Here is a 15,449-nt window from a genome sequence, read left to right as displayed (position 1 = left end):
AAAGACGCTAAAGAGCAGAAGAAACATGGCGCTGAAGATGGCGTTGCGAGGTGCCGTCACCTGTTGATGTTGGCGGGTTGGGGCCACCCGCTGCTCGCCTGGTAGGCTGGCGCCGCCCTCGGGTTGGGGCCCTGGCTCTGGGCTTGGCCCTGGCTCTGCTGCAGCATGGGGCCCTGACCTTGACCCATCCTGGGGGACAGCAGGGGGCTCTGAGGGCTCACGGCGCCGCACGGGAAACCCGCCGCCGGGTCCTGGTGCATCTGCTGCTGCTGGCTCATCCCTGCAGATCGAAGAGGACAACATCAGTTGCATGGAGGGGTCTGACCGGAGGGGGGGGGGGGTAAGCAGACGCTTGTTCTACCTCACAGCCTCACGTCTACCAGCTGCTTCACAAAGAAGCAATCCAACATTATTTTGACTTGAAGGCACCGATTGATAAGCAACCCGACGAAAGGAAGCTCTCTGTCAAACCGTCCGTACGAAACCCTCGGGAGCCCTTTTCTGTCCTCACTTAAGAAAACCTGCCGGCGTCATGTACCTGAGCTGCTGAACTGGTAGGCGCCGTGCTGCAACGGGGGGCTCATCACCCCGTACTGGCCCCCCACACTTCCCATCAGGTGATGGCCGGGGGAGAGGGGGGAGGAGAAGGGGCTGGAGGAGCCGGGGTGAGGGGGCGGAGGAGGGGAGGGCAGGCCGGTACCGTAGCTGGAGCCCGGGTAGGGGAACTGCTGCGGGCTGCCCTGCGGGAGCCGCGGGTTGGTGCCGCCCATGGGCATCGGCGTGGGGGCGGAGCCCCCGGTGGGCGCGTTGATGCCCTGCGCGCGCATCATCATGGCGCGCTGCTGGTGTACGTGCTGCTGCTGCTGCTGCTGCTGCTGCTGGCGTTGGCGGAGGTGGTTGCTGAGGTACTCGCGCTGCCGCTGGGCCAGCATCTGAACGTTGAGGGGTCCCTGCAGGGAGAAAAAGAGGGAGGAGCTACTTAAGCCAATCAAGTTCTTTCTTTCTTTATGTATATATTTTATGTATATAGACTGACCTGGTTTGGTATGTTAGCCCTTAGAGGTAGATTCATATTGGACACTCCACTCATCTGGTTCACCATCGGCTGGCGGTTCTACAGGGGGGGAGAGTGAGAGAGAGATCATCATCAGTTTACACACAAGCTGTTCTTCCTCAAGTCTCCACCAGGTGGCAGTCTGAACACAGTAAGAAGTTAGTCCCCTCTAGAGAATTATTACATATCTAAATATTCTGATCCCCCCCCCCTCACAATGAACTGTTGATTATTTGAGCCCTGAAACATGTGACAATAAAAGCTAAATCAACAAAAGCCTCAACATGAACAAAATGCAGACAGATATCGTTTTAGAACATAAGAACCTGTGTGCAAAATCACAAAGAGGAACATTATGGGAAATGGGGTCAGTCACAAAGGCTGTAGTCTGTGTATGCAATCATCTATATGACTGAGGGAGTGAGTGTGCGTGTGTGTGCGCGTGCACGTGTCATGTGTGTCCATTGTTAAGTGTCTCAGCAGCGGCGAGTTGCTGATGAAGGCAGAAAGCTGCAGCACATTTGTTCCTCTCTGGCTGCAGCTGTTAGAACCCGACGACGTGGAAAACAGGAGACGGCTTCGTTTTGAATGCGAGTCCACTGAGTTCACAGGCGTAAACGTACCAGCTGAGCCTGAAGTCGGTGCTGCAGCTGCAGCCTCAGGTTGTTGGGCTGAGGCGGCACCCCTGGACCGGGCCCCCCCGGCCGGGTCCCGACCGGCCTGGGCCCGGCGCCCCCCGGCATCCTCATCATCGGGGGGTAGCCGGCGGGCGCCATCCTCTGCGGCCCCATGTGGCCGCCCATGGACGGGCCGTGGAAGCCGCCGTCGGGGGGCGCCGACCCGTAACCCGGGGGGGCGCCGTAGTGTTGACTGTACAGGAAATGCTTCATGGAGGCCGCCGGGTCCGAGGAGCCGAGGTACTGGTCCTGGTCCTGCACGAGGGTCTGCAGGGAGGAGGGGGGGGCGGAGGGTGTGAGGGGGAGGAATCAATCGCACTGTGTGTGTTTTCATTGGTGAAGTGTAAAAACACACAAGACATAAAATAAGGAAGCTATATTCTCCTGGCGAGGACGGGCGGGGCGTCAGGTCCCGCTCTCATTGGCTCTCGGGCTCACCTGTCCAGCCAGAGTCGGGATGCCCAGCATCTTGTCGATCTCCTCCAGACCCTCGTAGTCCTTCAACACCGAGCACAGCTGGCTCAGCAGGGCGCCCTCGTCCGGCGGGCCCTCGGGCCCCTGGCCGCAGCACCGCATCCCGTCCTCCTGGGGGGCGCCGTACCCCGGCCTGCGAGGAAGGCACCTCAAATGTTATGGTCACGCCCACCACCACCTGACCGCCGGTCTAAACGCTGCCGCACCTGCTGTGGTTCCCGTAGTGATCCCCGGCCATCATGCGGTTGGGCCAGGGCGCGGTCTGATTGGGCGGAGCTTGTTGCTGAGCGTAGGCGGGGTTTGACATCTCCATCTCCGACACTAGAAAGAAAACAAAATGTCACTTTTGATGTTTGAGTCGGTCCGCGGCTTTTGTTTTTCCGCCTCTCTTCTCACCGCTGCTCATCATCTGCATGCCGATCACGCCTCTGGACCCGGGGGGGCCTCTGCTGTGCATGTTGGGGGCCATCCGACTCGGCCCCACCCCTTGGCCCATCATTGGCCCCCCGCTGCCGCCCACGGGCCCCTGGGGACCCCAGCCCTGCTGCATGGAACCTCGCATACTCAGCATGCCTGATTGGGTGAGGACGGACTTTTTTTTATGTCACGGAATCATGAAATCTTACTTGTATTTGAACAAATGGGCATCGTTGAACACAATGCATGACTTATTATTTACAACATTTCACCCATAACACTTAAGAATGACACCAGAGCTCTTTGTCTTCTCCCTCCTGACCTGCGTTGGCCATCGCGGCCTGGTTGGCCATGCCTGCGTGGGTTCCCATCATGCCTTGCTGCAGCAGGGAGTAGGGCCCGTTGTTCCTGTGCTGGGGGGGGAACGGCCTGCTGCCGTTGGGACCCACGCTGCTGTCCAGAGAGGCGATCCTCACCGGAGCGCCTCGACCCGGCTGGCCCGGCCTGGCACTGTTAAAGCCTGCAGGGAGGAAGACGATATAAAATAGATATACACATATATAGTGTGTGTGTATGGATATATATGTACACAGCGTTCACACAGTCCTGGTGGTGATGTCTCCACAAACACACGGCTGCAGACGTACTTGCGGGGCCGCTGGGAGGAAAGGCTCTGTGATGGTCGGGGGGGCTTCCGCCGCCGTCCGTCATCTGCAGGATGTCGCTGATGATGCTCTGTTTGTCCACGGAGGAGCCCGGGGCCACAGAGGAGGACGAGCAGGAGGCCGGCGGCTGGCCAGCGAACAGCTGCTGCTGGGCGCCGCTCTGCAGGTCCTCCAGCAGGTCCTCCAGCTCACTGGCCTGAGAGCAGACACATGGGGGGGGGGGGGGCAGGAGGGGGGACTTATTCAGGACTGAGGTATCTAACAGGTACACGTTAAAGGTTTCCGTTGCTTCAAACTATGTTCATCCCTCTAAAAGTTGATGAGACTGAAACTCCTCTCAGTATTACAGTGTAATTCAACCCAACACACACACACACACACACACACACACACACACACACACACACGGAGAGAGTTTCCTGCGGCTGTTTGGCTGATGAATAGAGGAGGAGCTAAAAATAAACTGCCGGCACTAATGAGGTCATGTGTGATGTACAGTAAGACACAGTCATTGCTCTGTGTAGCGCACGCACACACACACACACACACACACACACACACACACACACACACAAACTTTTCATAACTCTACATAACACTTTTTGGTGGACAGGTCAAGACAGGTGCAGGTCCATTAAGATGGAAATACAGACATATTATTATCTGTAATAATAAGAGGAGTCAAACAAAGTTTCAAAAGGTTTTAGTAGTTTTTCTAGAGCTGCCAGCAGACGTCAGACTCTTATTCCCAACAGGGCTCGATTTATCTCTCAACCCCGGATGAAAAGAAAGTTTGTGCCACCTGCAAATCCATCCGTCTCTCTGTATCGCTGCCTCCTCCACGAGGAGGACGCACGCGCGTGTACAGACATGCAGACACACCAACGGGCTTCTCAAGGCTTTCTGCAAATTCTCATTCCCCTTTTTCTCACACACACACACACTTTTCTAAAGGTTTGAGGAGCCCTCACTTTCCACGCCGTGTGAGGAAGAATCCATTTGAAAATGTTAGCCTGGTGGATTGAGACAGCGGCACTGACCTGGGCGGCTACGTTGAAGTCGCTCCCCTGCGGCTCCGCCTTGACGCTGGTCAGCGGGGGGCCGTCGCCGGGCTCCGCCTTGATGGCTTTGTCCGGGACGCCGTTGTCGTCCCTGTCCAGCAGATAGCGCAGCAGCGCGTTGTCCTTCTTCTTCGGGCTCCCCGGCTCCTGCTTCACGAAGAGCTCGCCCAGAGAGGCCATGTTGTCCCCCGAGGCCGACTCGGGACCCGCGGGGTCCTTTCCCGTGGCCTCCGCCGTCAGCTTGGCCAACTCCACGGGCGAGGCGCCGTTCTGCAGCAGTTTGTGGAGAATTTTGTGTTTCTCCTTGAGCGAGGTGGGGTGGTTGTTGTGCCCCGAGCCGCCGACCCCGCCCGGCTGGTCCTTGCAGGTCTGCTCGTCCTCCGGTGAGGGGGACGAGCAGGGATCGGCGGACTCCGATTTCGTGGTGAGGAGCTGCAGCAGCTTCGTGTGGCCCTTCGTGTTCAGGAGGCAATTAGGGGCGTCGCCCGTTTCCCCTACGCCATCCGTCTCCTGATCTGCGTCCTGGTTTGGGGACACCAAGCCTTGCTGCTGCCCAAATGTTCCCAACAGGTCGGCCTCCAAGCTGGAATTGTTCTCTTCGTCGGGCCCCTCGGCGACTCCCCGGGAAACCCTGTGGCCCTGGCTGAGGGCCTGCAACGCGCTCAGGGAGCTGAACCCGTGGCTGTTTCCCGTGCTGCTGCACACGGATGTTGGCGAGTGGAGTCCGGCAGCAGGAGAGAAAGAACCGGGGGCGTGTTGCGGGTGGGGGCTGTTACAGCTGCTGCTGGTCGCCATGCTGGGGCTGTGGCGATGGCGAGGAGACAGCATGGCGACCAGGGCTCCAGACGTGACGCCGGGGCTTCCTTGGGCCGAGGGGCTGCCCAGCTTGAGCGCTTGGGGTGTGGGCGCCCGACCCGACACGCTCACAAAACCGTGGTGCGTGTTGCTGGTCACGCTGGCCTCGGGGGAAGGGGAGGGGCCACTCACGCCGGTTGGTGTCATCGGCTTGGCCGGACTCTGACCGCCTGGCACGTCTGCGCTCATGTTCTCCCTGTGAAGACAAAACAGATGGAAGAATCAGACCTGCTGCAGGGGAGTGCACGTTGTCTTAAAGCTGCATTCTGTGTAGTGTCCAGCAGGGGGCGACTGCTCTGCTCCCATACACGTCAATGAGGAAATGACTCCTGACTTATTCCCTCAGTAAGTAGACATTACATGTCATTTAGCTGACGCTTTTATCCAGAGCGACTTACAATAAGTGCATTTCAACCACCAAGTAGACCACAAAGCAGGGGATGCTTCAGGGCGGGGCTTACTGTGATTGACGCGCCGCCCCCCTCAGGTAGTGTGACTCATATGTAGAGCAGAGAGCAGCTCGGACACACTGAACACAACAAGGCCTAAAGCTTTAAACAAGGACACACACACACACACACACAGACGCAGGGATAGTTTCCAACGAGCAACATGTGGAAGTAAAAAAAAAAAAAAAGGCAGAGTGGTCGCTATTGACGCCCAAAGTAACCGGGTAACAGCCCTGGCATTGTTTCCAGAAGGCTGTCCACTCCCGACTCTGAATGCTCCGAGTGGGGGAGGGGGCTAGTGGGGGGGGGGGGTCACTGTGTGCCGGACTGGCTGGTCCTGCTTCTGTCAGCTTGTTTCTATACGTAAGGCGGCGTTTGTGAAGAAGAGGCTCTTTGTGCCCGACCCGCTTTGTCCCATCAAGAGAGGAAACGCTGAGACAGAACATGTGATGGACACACAAGGGCCGTGGACAAAACATATGTAAACGTATCTCTGGACACGCGTGTATTTACCTCTGCAGGATGTGCAGGGACATGTAGAGCTGGGGTTCGCTGGTGGCCGCGGATCGGATCAGCTTGCTCTTGGTGTGAGCCGACACCGCCGTGCCGTCGGCCAGGGAGAACCTGTACAGGGGGCTGAGGGCCTGGCCGCTCCTCAACACTGCGGGGTCGGGGGGGTGTGGGGGGGGTCACACTTTAACACAATAACATGTACTCATTCATGCCCGCAAAAGAATGTACAGGGGCAACGAGTAAACAACGGTTTCTAGATGCTATGAGAAGAAGGAGGTCAGCCACTAATGCGAGGATCATTATCCTGCATCGGTCCCCCCCCCACCACCCGGGTGGGGGGCTCTTGACTCGTCTCGCTCACCGTCCTGCTGGTGTTTCTTAGCGAAGGACATCTCCCCTTCATTCTGCAGGTGAAACCTCTTGATGCAGCGCCGCACCAGGTCCTCCCAGCCCGGCTTCATGGAGGCCCGGAGCAGGCTGGTGTCCAGCGACGTGATCTTACCTGGGGGGGGGGGAAGAGAGGACGTTCACCCGTTAGCCGCCACGCTTTCCCGCCTCGGCAGGAACGGCGCACCGGTGGATTGCGGGATGGAAGCTCGCGGTGCGGCCCTACCTTGAAGGTCCTGCCGCGTGGTGAAGCTCTCGTAGGCGGGCGTCACGGGCCTCTCTTTGACGGGGACTCTTCTCGCCACGCAGATGAGGCACGACTGGAAATCTGCAGGATTTGGAAAAAAGGGGGTTTAAAAGGGGCTCCCCCGCTGAAACCTTCCCAACGCGATGGGACGCAACAGGAGGAGGAAGTGGATTCAATCCCTCGTTCTCACAGATATCCCTCGACCACACTTACACATCGATCCCAATCTAACTCAGCCCGAACCTCAATCTCAACCCGCGCCCTCAATCTGTCCACCAGACCCCCCCCCTCACACCCCCTCCTCCTTGGCGGGAGGAGATTAGCACCATATCTGGTTGTCAGACATCTAAAATTAGCGTGCCGGGCGCCGTTTTAAGTGCGATAAGATGAGATGGGGAGCTGACAAAGTGCCACGCGCTAATTAGGAACAGCGGAGAGGAGAAGTGATGGAAGGAGGACAGGACACCAGAGACTTCTGGGGAAGGAGAAAAAGACGGTGACAGGAAGTGGAGACGGAGATGGAAAGACGGCGAAAAGGAGAGAAAAAAGGGTGTTTGAGCGGACGACTTGGAATCGCAAACAAACATGAATGTGTACTAAATGTAGACTGCTCGCTCAAGCTAACTCAACACGATGAGCGCGTTTCCTAGGTGCATCATATATGTCCGCGTTTCACTCGCTCTCTTCTTTATCATGATGTCATCCAACCGGGGAATATTTTAAACGTCTTCTTTGTTGTTCTTTGTAGCTGCTAATGTGCAACACAGAAATCCACGTCCTATCTAGTCCACTCGGTTCTACATCATAATTAGTGTAATTAGTACGCAATTTGCGAACACGGCTCGAGAAGCAGATGGGCCGATAACAAAAGAGGGGCCAGAGAGAGAGAACAATAAAACGAGCAAAGAGGAGAATGGAAGACACGAGCAATCTGAATGACAAAGAAAGAGAGAAATTGAATTAAAAAAAGAAGGCAAGAAAATCAAATGGATCTTGATCCTTGAAATAAATACTGACAAACGTGACGGGAAACAGGGAACATGAGAGAGAGAGAGACGGCACCTTCGCCCTCCTCCCGGATGGACTTGGGCTCCGACACGGCGAAGCACTGCAGGGTCTCGTACTTCTGCGGCGCGGCGCCCTGCGGGTCGGAGGCCCGAGGGTCCACCAGCATGCGGCAGGTGAAGGTGTGGCTGTTCCTGTTGGACGAGTCGCCGCCGCGATGATTCACTGGAGGATTTAAAGAAAACAAAAAACGAGGTGTCTCACCAAAATGTTTACAATGTCCATCCACACTTTGTTTACAACAGTCACAAACAAGATGGAGGGAGACAGGAAGCGTCTCAGTGCGCGGCGCTGGAGAATGAGAGGGCGCCGTTCTCACCCAGGCTCTTGGGCAGCAGGTTCTTGACGAACTCGGCGTGATCGCCGACGTGCAGCACGCTGTAGACGCTGGTGTTCATCAGCTCCTCCTGCTGGCAGCGCAGGTACTGGCTGACGTTCTCCGAGACGAACACGATGTTGCCCTCCACGTTGACCACGAAGAAGAAGCCGTCCAGGGCCTGGGGGGGGGGGGGGGGAGAAACAGATGAGGTAAAAAGGAAAGCCCAGGGGAGATTAAGTGTTAATTAAAGTCGGTCTGAACCTTCAACCCAAAGCTAATTAGAATAGATTAATAGAAATGAAGGTGGCGGTAGAAGAGTAATTATCTGCTATAAATACATTAAACACAACTCAAACTTTTAAACATTTACATTTTCCCCTTCACGTTTTTATTTCTAGAGGGATCTTCTGATGTTTCCCACCGGGGAACCCAACAGTCTTCTTTCAGGCGCAGATGCAACATTTTAGGTTACGTGTGCCTCACATTGTGAGCTTGTTTCAAGCTGTTAAAATAAAAGCAGAGCTTCTTAATCACATAAGAAACAAACAACAGGCAGCAACACGCAGCGTGCCGTTATGATTAAAGTAGAAGAAGAACTTCCATTCCCGTCAACTCTGCATTTTCCACTTGTATGTACTGTGATTGGTCCTTCAGCCTGTTAACGTGTCTACACAAGCCTCCTGCCGCAGGTCGGCCCAACGCCGTGGAATAGAATAGAATAGGATGCCATGTATCTCCAAGCAGACACCTCGGCCAACATGAAAGCTGGTCAAAGCTATTTATACTCTGTGTGTGTGTGTGTGTGTGTGTGTGTGTGTGTGTTCAGGCTCAGCCCCTCCTTTGCTAATCTGGCTTTTCAGCGAGGTATTTATACCTTGTTGGGTCGCATGCTATACGTCACCACACGCGCACACAAACACACACTTGATTGATTGACTGGTCGGTCGGGCCTGGTGCCACGCTTCCGTGTCCCTTTTGGTCTTTGAACTCGGGGGCGGACTGACACTTGGCTGAACCCACCTCCAGCATCATGGGTCCGAGGGCGTCTTTATCGATGACCCCCGGTCCTGAGGAGGAGACGTCGGCTTTCTGCACCTCCTCAGCATCGGCCACTGGAGCCTTTTCTGGAAGAAAACAAGAACAATAAACGGTTGTTTTGGGTTTTAAGACTTTTGTGAAAATCCAGAATAGAGAATCTAAGGATGATGATCTGTTAGTGTTTGTAATTTGATGATGTGGGCAAATAGCATATCAAAAGTTATCTGAGTGAACCACACAGTGCGTTCAAGATGAAGGCTTTTTCTCTCAAAAAACTCTTTCACTAATTAAAAAGAAAATCCACCCACGTGACGAAGCACAGCCAGACCCAGAGGTTTGAGTGGCAGGTTTACCATCGCTCACACACACATACGCACACACACACACACACACCCCATATAAGAGGCCGGTTTGTACCACCGGACCGTTAAGCCTCCCGCGGCCCCATCAGGCCACATAGCTGACATTCCTGTTGTGGGACCTCACAGCCCGTCACGGCAGCAGCCTCCTGCAGGATGGAGGTATGCAGCACTGTGCTACTGTGTTACTTAAATCAATAAATACGATGGAGGCAAGTAGAACAAACGAGTTGCACGCGCAGCATCGCAGTTGATGTGGCAGATTTTGGCTTCTATATGTTCACAGCTGCAGCGACTTCATAACAAGTAAGATGATCGGAAAACAAGTCACCTATAGAAGGCTTATTCTTTTACTTTGTACCCTTATACGTCCCAAAGACACTTGTGTTTTCTTCGTAGGCCGCGGATTGTGTGGACGTTGTCATGGTGACGTCACCCCGTCGGTCGGTGCACCAACGCCTCGAGGAGCGAAGTAGGGACGGGCGCTCCGGTATTGACCTGTCAATCACAGTAGCCCCGCCCACGCACGCACTCCACATCTACGCTATGAGCCTGCAGTCGAACCTGGGAGCCAAACTAATAACCCCCAAGGATGCAGAACACCGTTTGAAATTGTCTATCTGTGTGTGTTGTAACGCAAGGTGACCTTTCCGCTGCACAAACGGAAAGCTGGTGATTCCTGTCATCTATTATTTATCACATTGCAGCGTTTTCTTCCATCGCGATCGTTACGTCTCTGGGACTCGGGTTCGCCATCGACTCACTCTGCGTCACGTCCGCGGCGCGAGACACAGCTGTGTGACTTGTGTGTCATCTGCGCGAGCGCGTGTGCTTATTCAGCTGTTGTTTTCAGACGCAAACACGCGGACACCAACTGGCTGACCGCTGGGACGAAGGGGAGGGAGGGCGATGGAGAGACGGGAGGAAAGAGTAATAAGAAAAGGAGAGAAGGAAAATACATGAGGAAAAGAGGAGATGTAAGGAAAGGAGACGTCAAAGGGGATTGAGGAGGGATGTGAGCTGGACAGGAAAGGAAAGTAGAAGGATGGATGTGGAGTGACAAAAGATGGACCGGAAAAGTGAGGAGAGAAAACAAAGGAAAAAAGAATGGAAATGGAAAAAAAAAAGATTTGAGGAAGGCTGAGAAAGGGACCAGAAGAGTGAAATAGAGAAGGAAAAAGGATAATAGAGAACGGGGAAGGAAAGGACCGATATTGATGAGGACGGATCGATGGGAAACGAGAAAGAGGAAAGAGGAGAGACGACAGGCAAACGAGGAAAGGACACAGGAGGTAGTGCCCTGAGAAGTCCTCTCTGCTACATAGGTCCCCGGTGGCCTCCTCACCCTGCTCCTTGATCTGCCGGATCTGCTTCACCGTCTCCTTGAGGATGGCGCACTTGTCCGGCTTGACGTTCAGGTCGTCCATGTCGTTGATGTTGGCGAAGATCAGCTCGGCCAGCTCCTCGATGTACTTGTTCTCCTGCTCCCGGTTCCTCCGCTCGGTGCTCCTCTTAGGGCTGTGAGAGTGGGAGGGGGAGGTGGGGGGGGGGGGATGAGGTCATTTGGCCCCCTCTTTGTTTTTCTATAGAACTCGTCTCCATGCGTCGGGCTGAAAACGTTACCCATAAGTCCTCACCTGGGCCCCAGCAGGAGGTCCGACGGACCGTCCTTCCTCTTCAGAGACTCTCCCCCTCTGGGGGGCTCCGGGGTGTTCCCCCCCCCGCTACTCATCTTCAGCAAATATCAGCACCTGCAGAGAGAGGAGGTGATGAGTCAGTTACTGTTTTCCGACTTATCGGCGGGTTGAAAAGGGGGAGACGTCTCCTCTGCGCCACATAATCAACGCGCCCAAGACGCGCGCGGCCAAACAAAAGCACCCGTGAGCTGGTGGGCCGGGCGCCGCGCGGCGGGCCGGTGCGTGGGCGGCCCGGTGGGAAAACAGCCGGTCAGGATAATTACCCTCAGTTAGAAAACAGCTAATTCACGGAGGCCTTTGCATTGTTCCTACGCAAACAGTTCTGGCAGTTTTAGAGGGCGGCGTTTCTGTCCTGAAAAATATCACAGGCGGAAAAGTGCAGCTAGGTGGAAAAACACATATTGGCAGGGCCGAGTTGCACCATATGGTCGCCGCGTGCTGCTGAGACCTTTCCGGCAAACAGCGACGACGGAGCCGGAAAGGTCTGGGTTTGGGCCGGGCGCCGCGAGAGGAAGCCGCTCTCAGCTCTTCAGCCGGTCCCACCATCAGCTGTTGGAAGCCATGTTGGTAAATGGCTCAACAACAAGGTTTGGAGGTGGTCGCCAGGCGAGGACACCTCCAGTTACCTCACACTAATATCAAGAGTAAGACAATAACGGCGTCGTTTTTCCTTCAGGTTCATCCAAATGGTGCCAAAGGCCAAGAATTTGGCTGCGAATTTCTGATAATGGTTGCTAACGGCAACCTGTCCGGTTGATCCTCGCGATTGGCTGAGAATGTTTGGAGGGGAAAGCGTTTAATAACACATTTTTCATTTTCAGGTTCGGTCACACGCTCAGTGTTTCCCTCGGAAAGAAGCACATTGACTGTCTGTACGCAGCAGCAGACTCAAAACGCAACAACACAACTAAAATGACGTAAATGTATGAGAACACGCCGCCAACAAAAATAATTAAATTTAAAAAACACCGGCAAATTACAACGACTCGCCGAAACCGTTTGGTAGAGCCAATCGGATAGAAATCTCCGGTCAGTTTTAATGATTTGGATTTTTTCTCCACTAAGCGGGTTTGTAGATGTTTAGGAAAAGACAGATTATCTGCTAACGAGATCACAAAGCGAAACAGCACAGATCGCACACAGACACACAAAGATGATGGAGGGGGGGGGGGCAGCGTGTCCGTCAGGACGCTGGTCCTTTAAGGCCGGCCGTCACCTGACTGTTACATAACAAGCGGCCTGTGGGGCTGACACCCAGCAGATGAAGGCAGGGGGGAGGGATGAGGGGGAGAGGAAAAACAACAGGGAGGGAGAGAGAGAGAGAGAGAAACAATAGATCCAAAGAGGTCAAGTGGAAGGGAGAAGAATCAGATGAACACTACGTTTATTGGTGCGTGCGTAGAGGCATCAGCTCGGGACGAGGGAAGACTAATTACAGTCCAGGTGGACTTTAATGTTCACTGGTTAACCTCAACCGGTCTGCCTGGGAGGGGCACCGTCAGACAGCTGTTAGCCAGGCTAGCAGAGTTAGCATAGTAAGCCATGTCTGTTCCCCAACACACCACGTTGGTTCAGGAGTCAGATGCTAATCATTTATTATTTCAGGGAAATACCTCACAGATCTGCTGGAAGACGTTCGCGGTTGCCGGCTGACGGACGGATGTACGGAGTTTGGAGAACAAACAATCTCCTCAGAAAAAGTTCAGAAACGTTCAGAACGTGCCGCCATGGAGATGATGACGTGACATCGTCATCGCGATGAGCCCAACTGGGTGACCTCAGAAGTTGATGAAAGCCTGGGTGAATGTCTCAGTCCGTCTCACACACACAGACACACACACGGCGAAACAACACTAATGTGGCCTGTTCAGCACTAATGTGATCAGAGAGCTCCACAAAGTGCAGCCATTTGAAAACAATTTGAGTGGGAGACAAGAGACGGGGCCACAGGGTCCAACCGGCCATTGAGGAATTACAGCCGGGGATCGATGAGGCCGACTGGTTTCCAATAGCAACCGTCGCTGTTTAGAGCAGGGTGGGGGGGGGACTGGACGACCACCAGCGGCGGAGCGAGGCATCAACAGGTGGGTTTCTCCAGTCACTTCACTCGTCGCCGTTGGTTTTAAGGAACGATTGCGTCACAGATGAACGGTGTTTGTGGTGGAAACACTGTCACCAATTATCTGTAATAACATAGAATCAGCCAGACAGATCATCTCAGTTCTTTAGACCAGACAGCGACCTGCCGACCTGCTGATCGGAGCTGATGCCCTGTGAGTTAAAGCTGCATTCTGTCCGGCCCCGTACGTACAGTACACACGGCACAGTCACGTAACCGGGAGGGTTTTCTATTCACGTCGGATAAAGGACGTGTAACTCAAACAGAGAGCAGCTTCCAGCCTTCGGGCTGCTCTCCCACACCTCCTACTGTTATGTGATCATTTGCTTACAAACTGAAAGATTTCCAAACATGGACATTCAAAAGAGTCCCGTATTTCGTGGCTCCCATATCACACCGACTGACACATCTCCCTTCTAGCTGCCCGGAATGCTACAGGTGACGGGAGCGCTTGGGGGGGGGGGTGTTGTGTTACAGCCGGGTGGGGGTCAGGTGGGAAGACGGGGATGGAAATAAAGGCGTAGGAGTGAGTGGGAGTGGCGGTTTGATGAATGGCCCACAGAGCGCCGGGTGGAAGGAGGTCTGCGGAGAAGATACGATCTGGAAGCGGGAGAGATGCAACAAGCCCCGTTGTCAAGGAAGTAAAGCGCGTTGTTGCGCTGATGACTCATCGCTTGGCTCGCGGAATGATTGAGGTTTTTCGAGCACGTGACGAAGGAGGACGCTGATCTCGCAGTCTTATGTAATGACTGACAGCACACACGCCGAGCATAGCGGGGAGAAGAACCCTTCTTCAGCAGCCGCCGCCACGAACAGAACACGGGATTGCTGCTCGGCTCGACGTCGCCGGTCGACTTCTAGGTCAGGTCGTCCTAATTAGCATATCGCTGCGGCAGAAAGAATGGGTTTGGTGAGGTCACGGCGACCTTTTGACCGGATTCCCCCTTCAGTGAATTCTGGAATCCGAGTGGACGTGAAGACATTCCACCGAGGCATCAAAACGCGACGCCGGGAACGCGAACGAGGCGAGAAGAGGCCGAGCGGAGACTGCTCCCCGAACGCACATCCGTGTCTGACATCTGAAGCTCCGTCGTCACGACAACCAAGCGCTCGTCCCCCGATCTCCACGCGGCGGGCCGCAGCGCTCTCTCATTTTTACATCCTTTTTTTATTATTTTGGCGGGATGGAGAGCAAACGCCTGTGTGTGTGTTGAGATAACACACACACACACACACACACGCGAGCTGGACACACTGACCCACTTCAGCCAATAGTCTTTATTGGTAAAGCAGACGCCCCCACCCACACCCCACCCTAACCCCACCCCGGTCTCTACAAACAGCACAACGTTTTTAATGCTGCTTGTCCTTACTTTGTTTTGTTTTTTAATCTTGTGGTTAATATTGACTCCGTTAGCAGCCACAGCTACATGGGCACCGCGTTACGCCACCATGATGCATATGATCAGGAGGCACTTCACTACGGAGTCGCCCAGCAGGAGCAGGACGAGAAGAGCAGACGCTGTGCGATTCAAAGAATGAAACCGGTATTCACACGTGCTGCTCGTCACGCCGCATGTCAGGAGGAAGCCCGATCGATTGTGGGCCGCAATCAATGACATCGAACATGCCGGCCTGGATGCTAACTCAGTTAAGAGCGCGCACGCACATACACACACACACACACACACACACACAGCAACAAAAGCAATTTGCCCCTGTGCACATTAAGGCCAGCAGTCGCTCTATTCTGCGAGAGATGGAGAGAGAGACAGAAAGAGACAGAAAGAGAAAGACAGTGAGACAGACAGGGGACAGACAGGGGAAGCATCAGGGACAGATAGAGACAGAAGGGGACAGGGGTCTCTCTGTTTGCTCCATGCAGCCTTCAGCAGGGGCCCGATGTGGACCCGACCCCCCCCTCCCCCCCCCCCCCACCGTGAAGGGTTTTCAGCTTTTTACTTCTACAGCAGCGTGAGCTCACAAATGAAGTGGAGCGGTTTGATCGACGGACACTTTAAAGACATTAAGACGCTCACCCGCAGAACTGAAA

General features: G+C 54.5%; 1 protein-coding gene across 3 annotated transcripts in view; it reads right to left on the bottom strand.

The window, feature by feature from the left end:
* The window catches only part of LOC120816345 (nuclear receptor coactivator 2-like), a 28,119-nt gene that overhangs the window by 3,228 nt on the left and 9,442 nt on the right, over positions 1-15,449 (bottom strand). For 2 of the 3 annotated variants that reach the window (XM_078099681.1, XM_078099682.1), the window contains exons 2-19: positions 11,218-11,331; positions 10,926-11,098; positions 9,204-9,307; positions 8,184-8,361; positions 7,862-8,029; positions 6,779-6,880; positions 6,527-6,667; positions 6,166-6,313; positions 4,328-5,399; positions 3,270-3,483; positions 2,945-3,142; positions 2,602-2,778; positions 2,412-2,526; positions 2,170-2,338; positions 1,678-1,998; positions 1,037-1,114; positions 539-950; positions 61-280 (exon numbers count right to left, since the gene is read on the bottom strand). In XM_078099681.1, the coding sequence (XP_077955807.1) occupies positions 61-280; positions 539-950; positions 1,037-1,114; positions 1,678-1,998; positions 2,170-2,338; positions 2,412-2,526; positions 2,602-2,778; positions 2,945-3,142; positions 3,270-3,483; positions 4,328-5,399; positions 6,166-6,313; positions 6,527-6,667; positions 6,779-6,880; positions 7,862-8,029; positions 8,184-8,361; positions 9,204-9,307; positions 10,926-11,098; positions 11,218-11,312 (4,085 nt within the window). In that variant the 5' untranslated portion in view covers positions 11,313-11,331. The remainder of the gene's footprint in view (positions 1-60; positions 281-538; positions 951-1,036; positions 1,115-1,677; positions 1,999-2,169; positions 2,339-2,411; positions 2,527-2,601; positions 2,779-2,944; positions 3,143-3,269; positions 3,484-4,327; positions 5,400-6,165; positions 6,314-6,526; positions 6,668-6,778; positions 6,881-7,861; positions 8,030-8,183; positions 8,362-9,203; positions 9,308-10,925; positions 11,099-11,217; positions 11,332-15,449) is intronic. The other variant, XM_078099683.1, reaches the window with a different exon arrangement.

The sequence above is a fragment of the Gasterosteus aculeatus genome, chromosome 3, assembly GCF_964276395.1.
Source record: "Gasterosteus aculeatus chromosome 3, fGasAcu3.hap1.1, whole genome shotgun sequence".
Classification (NCBI taxonomy): Eukaryota; Metazoa; Chordata; class Actinopteri; order Perciformes; family Gasterosteidae; genus Gasterosteus; species Gasterosteus aculeatus.
This window is presented reverse-complemented; position numbering and strand designations above follow the sequence as displayed.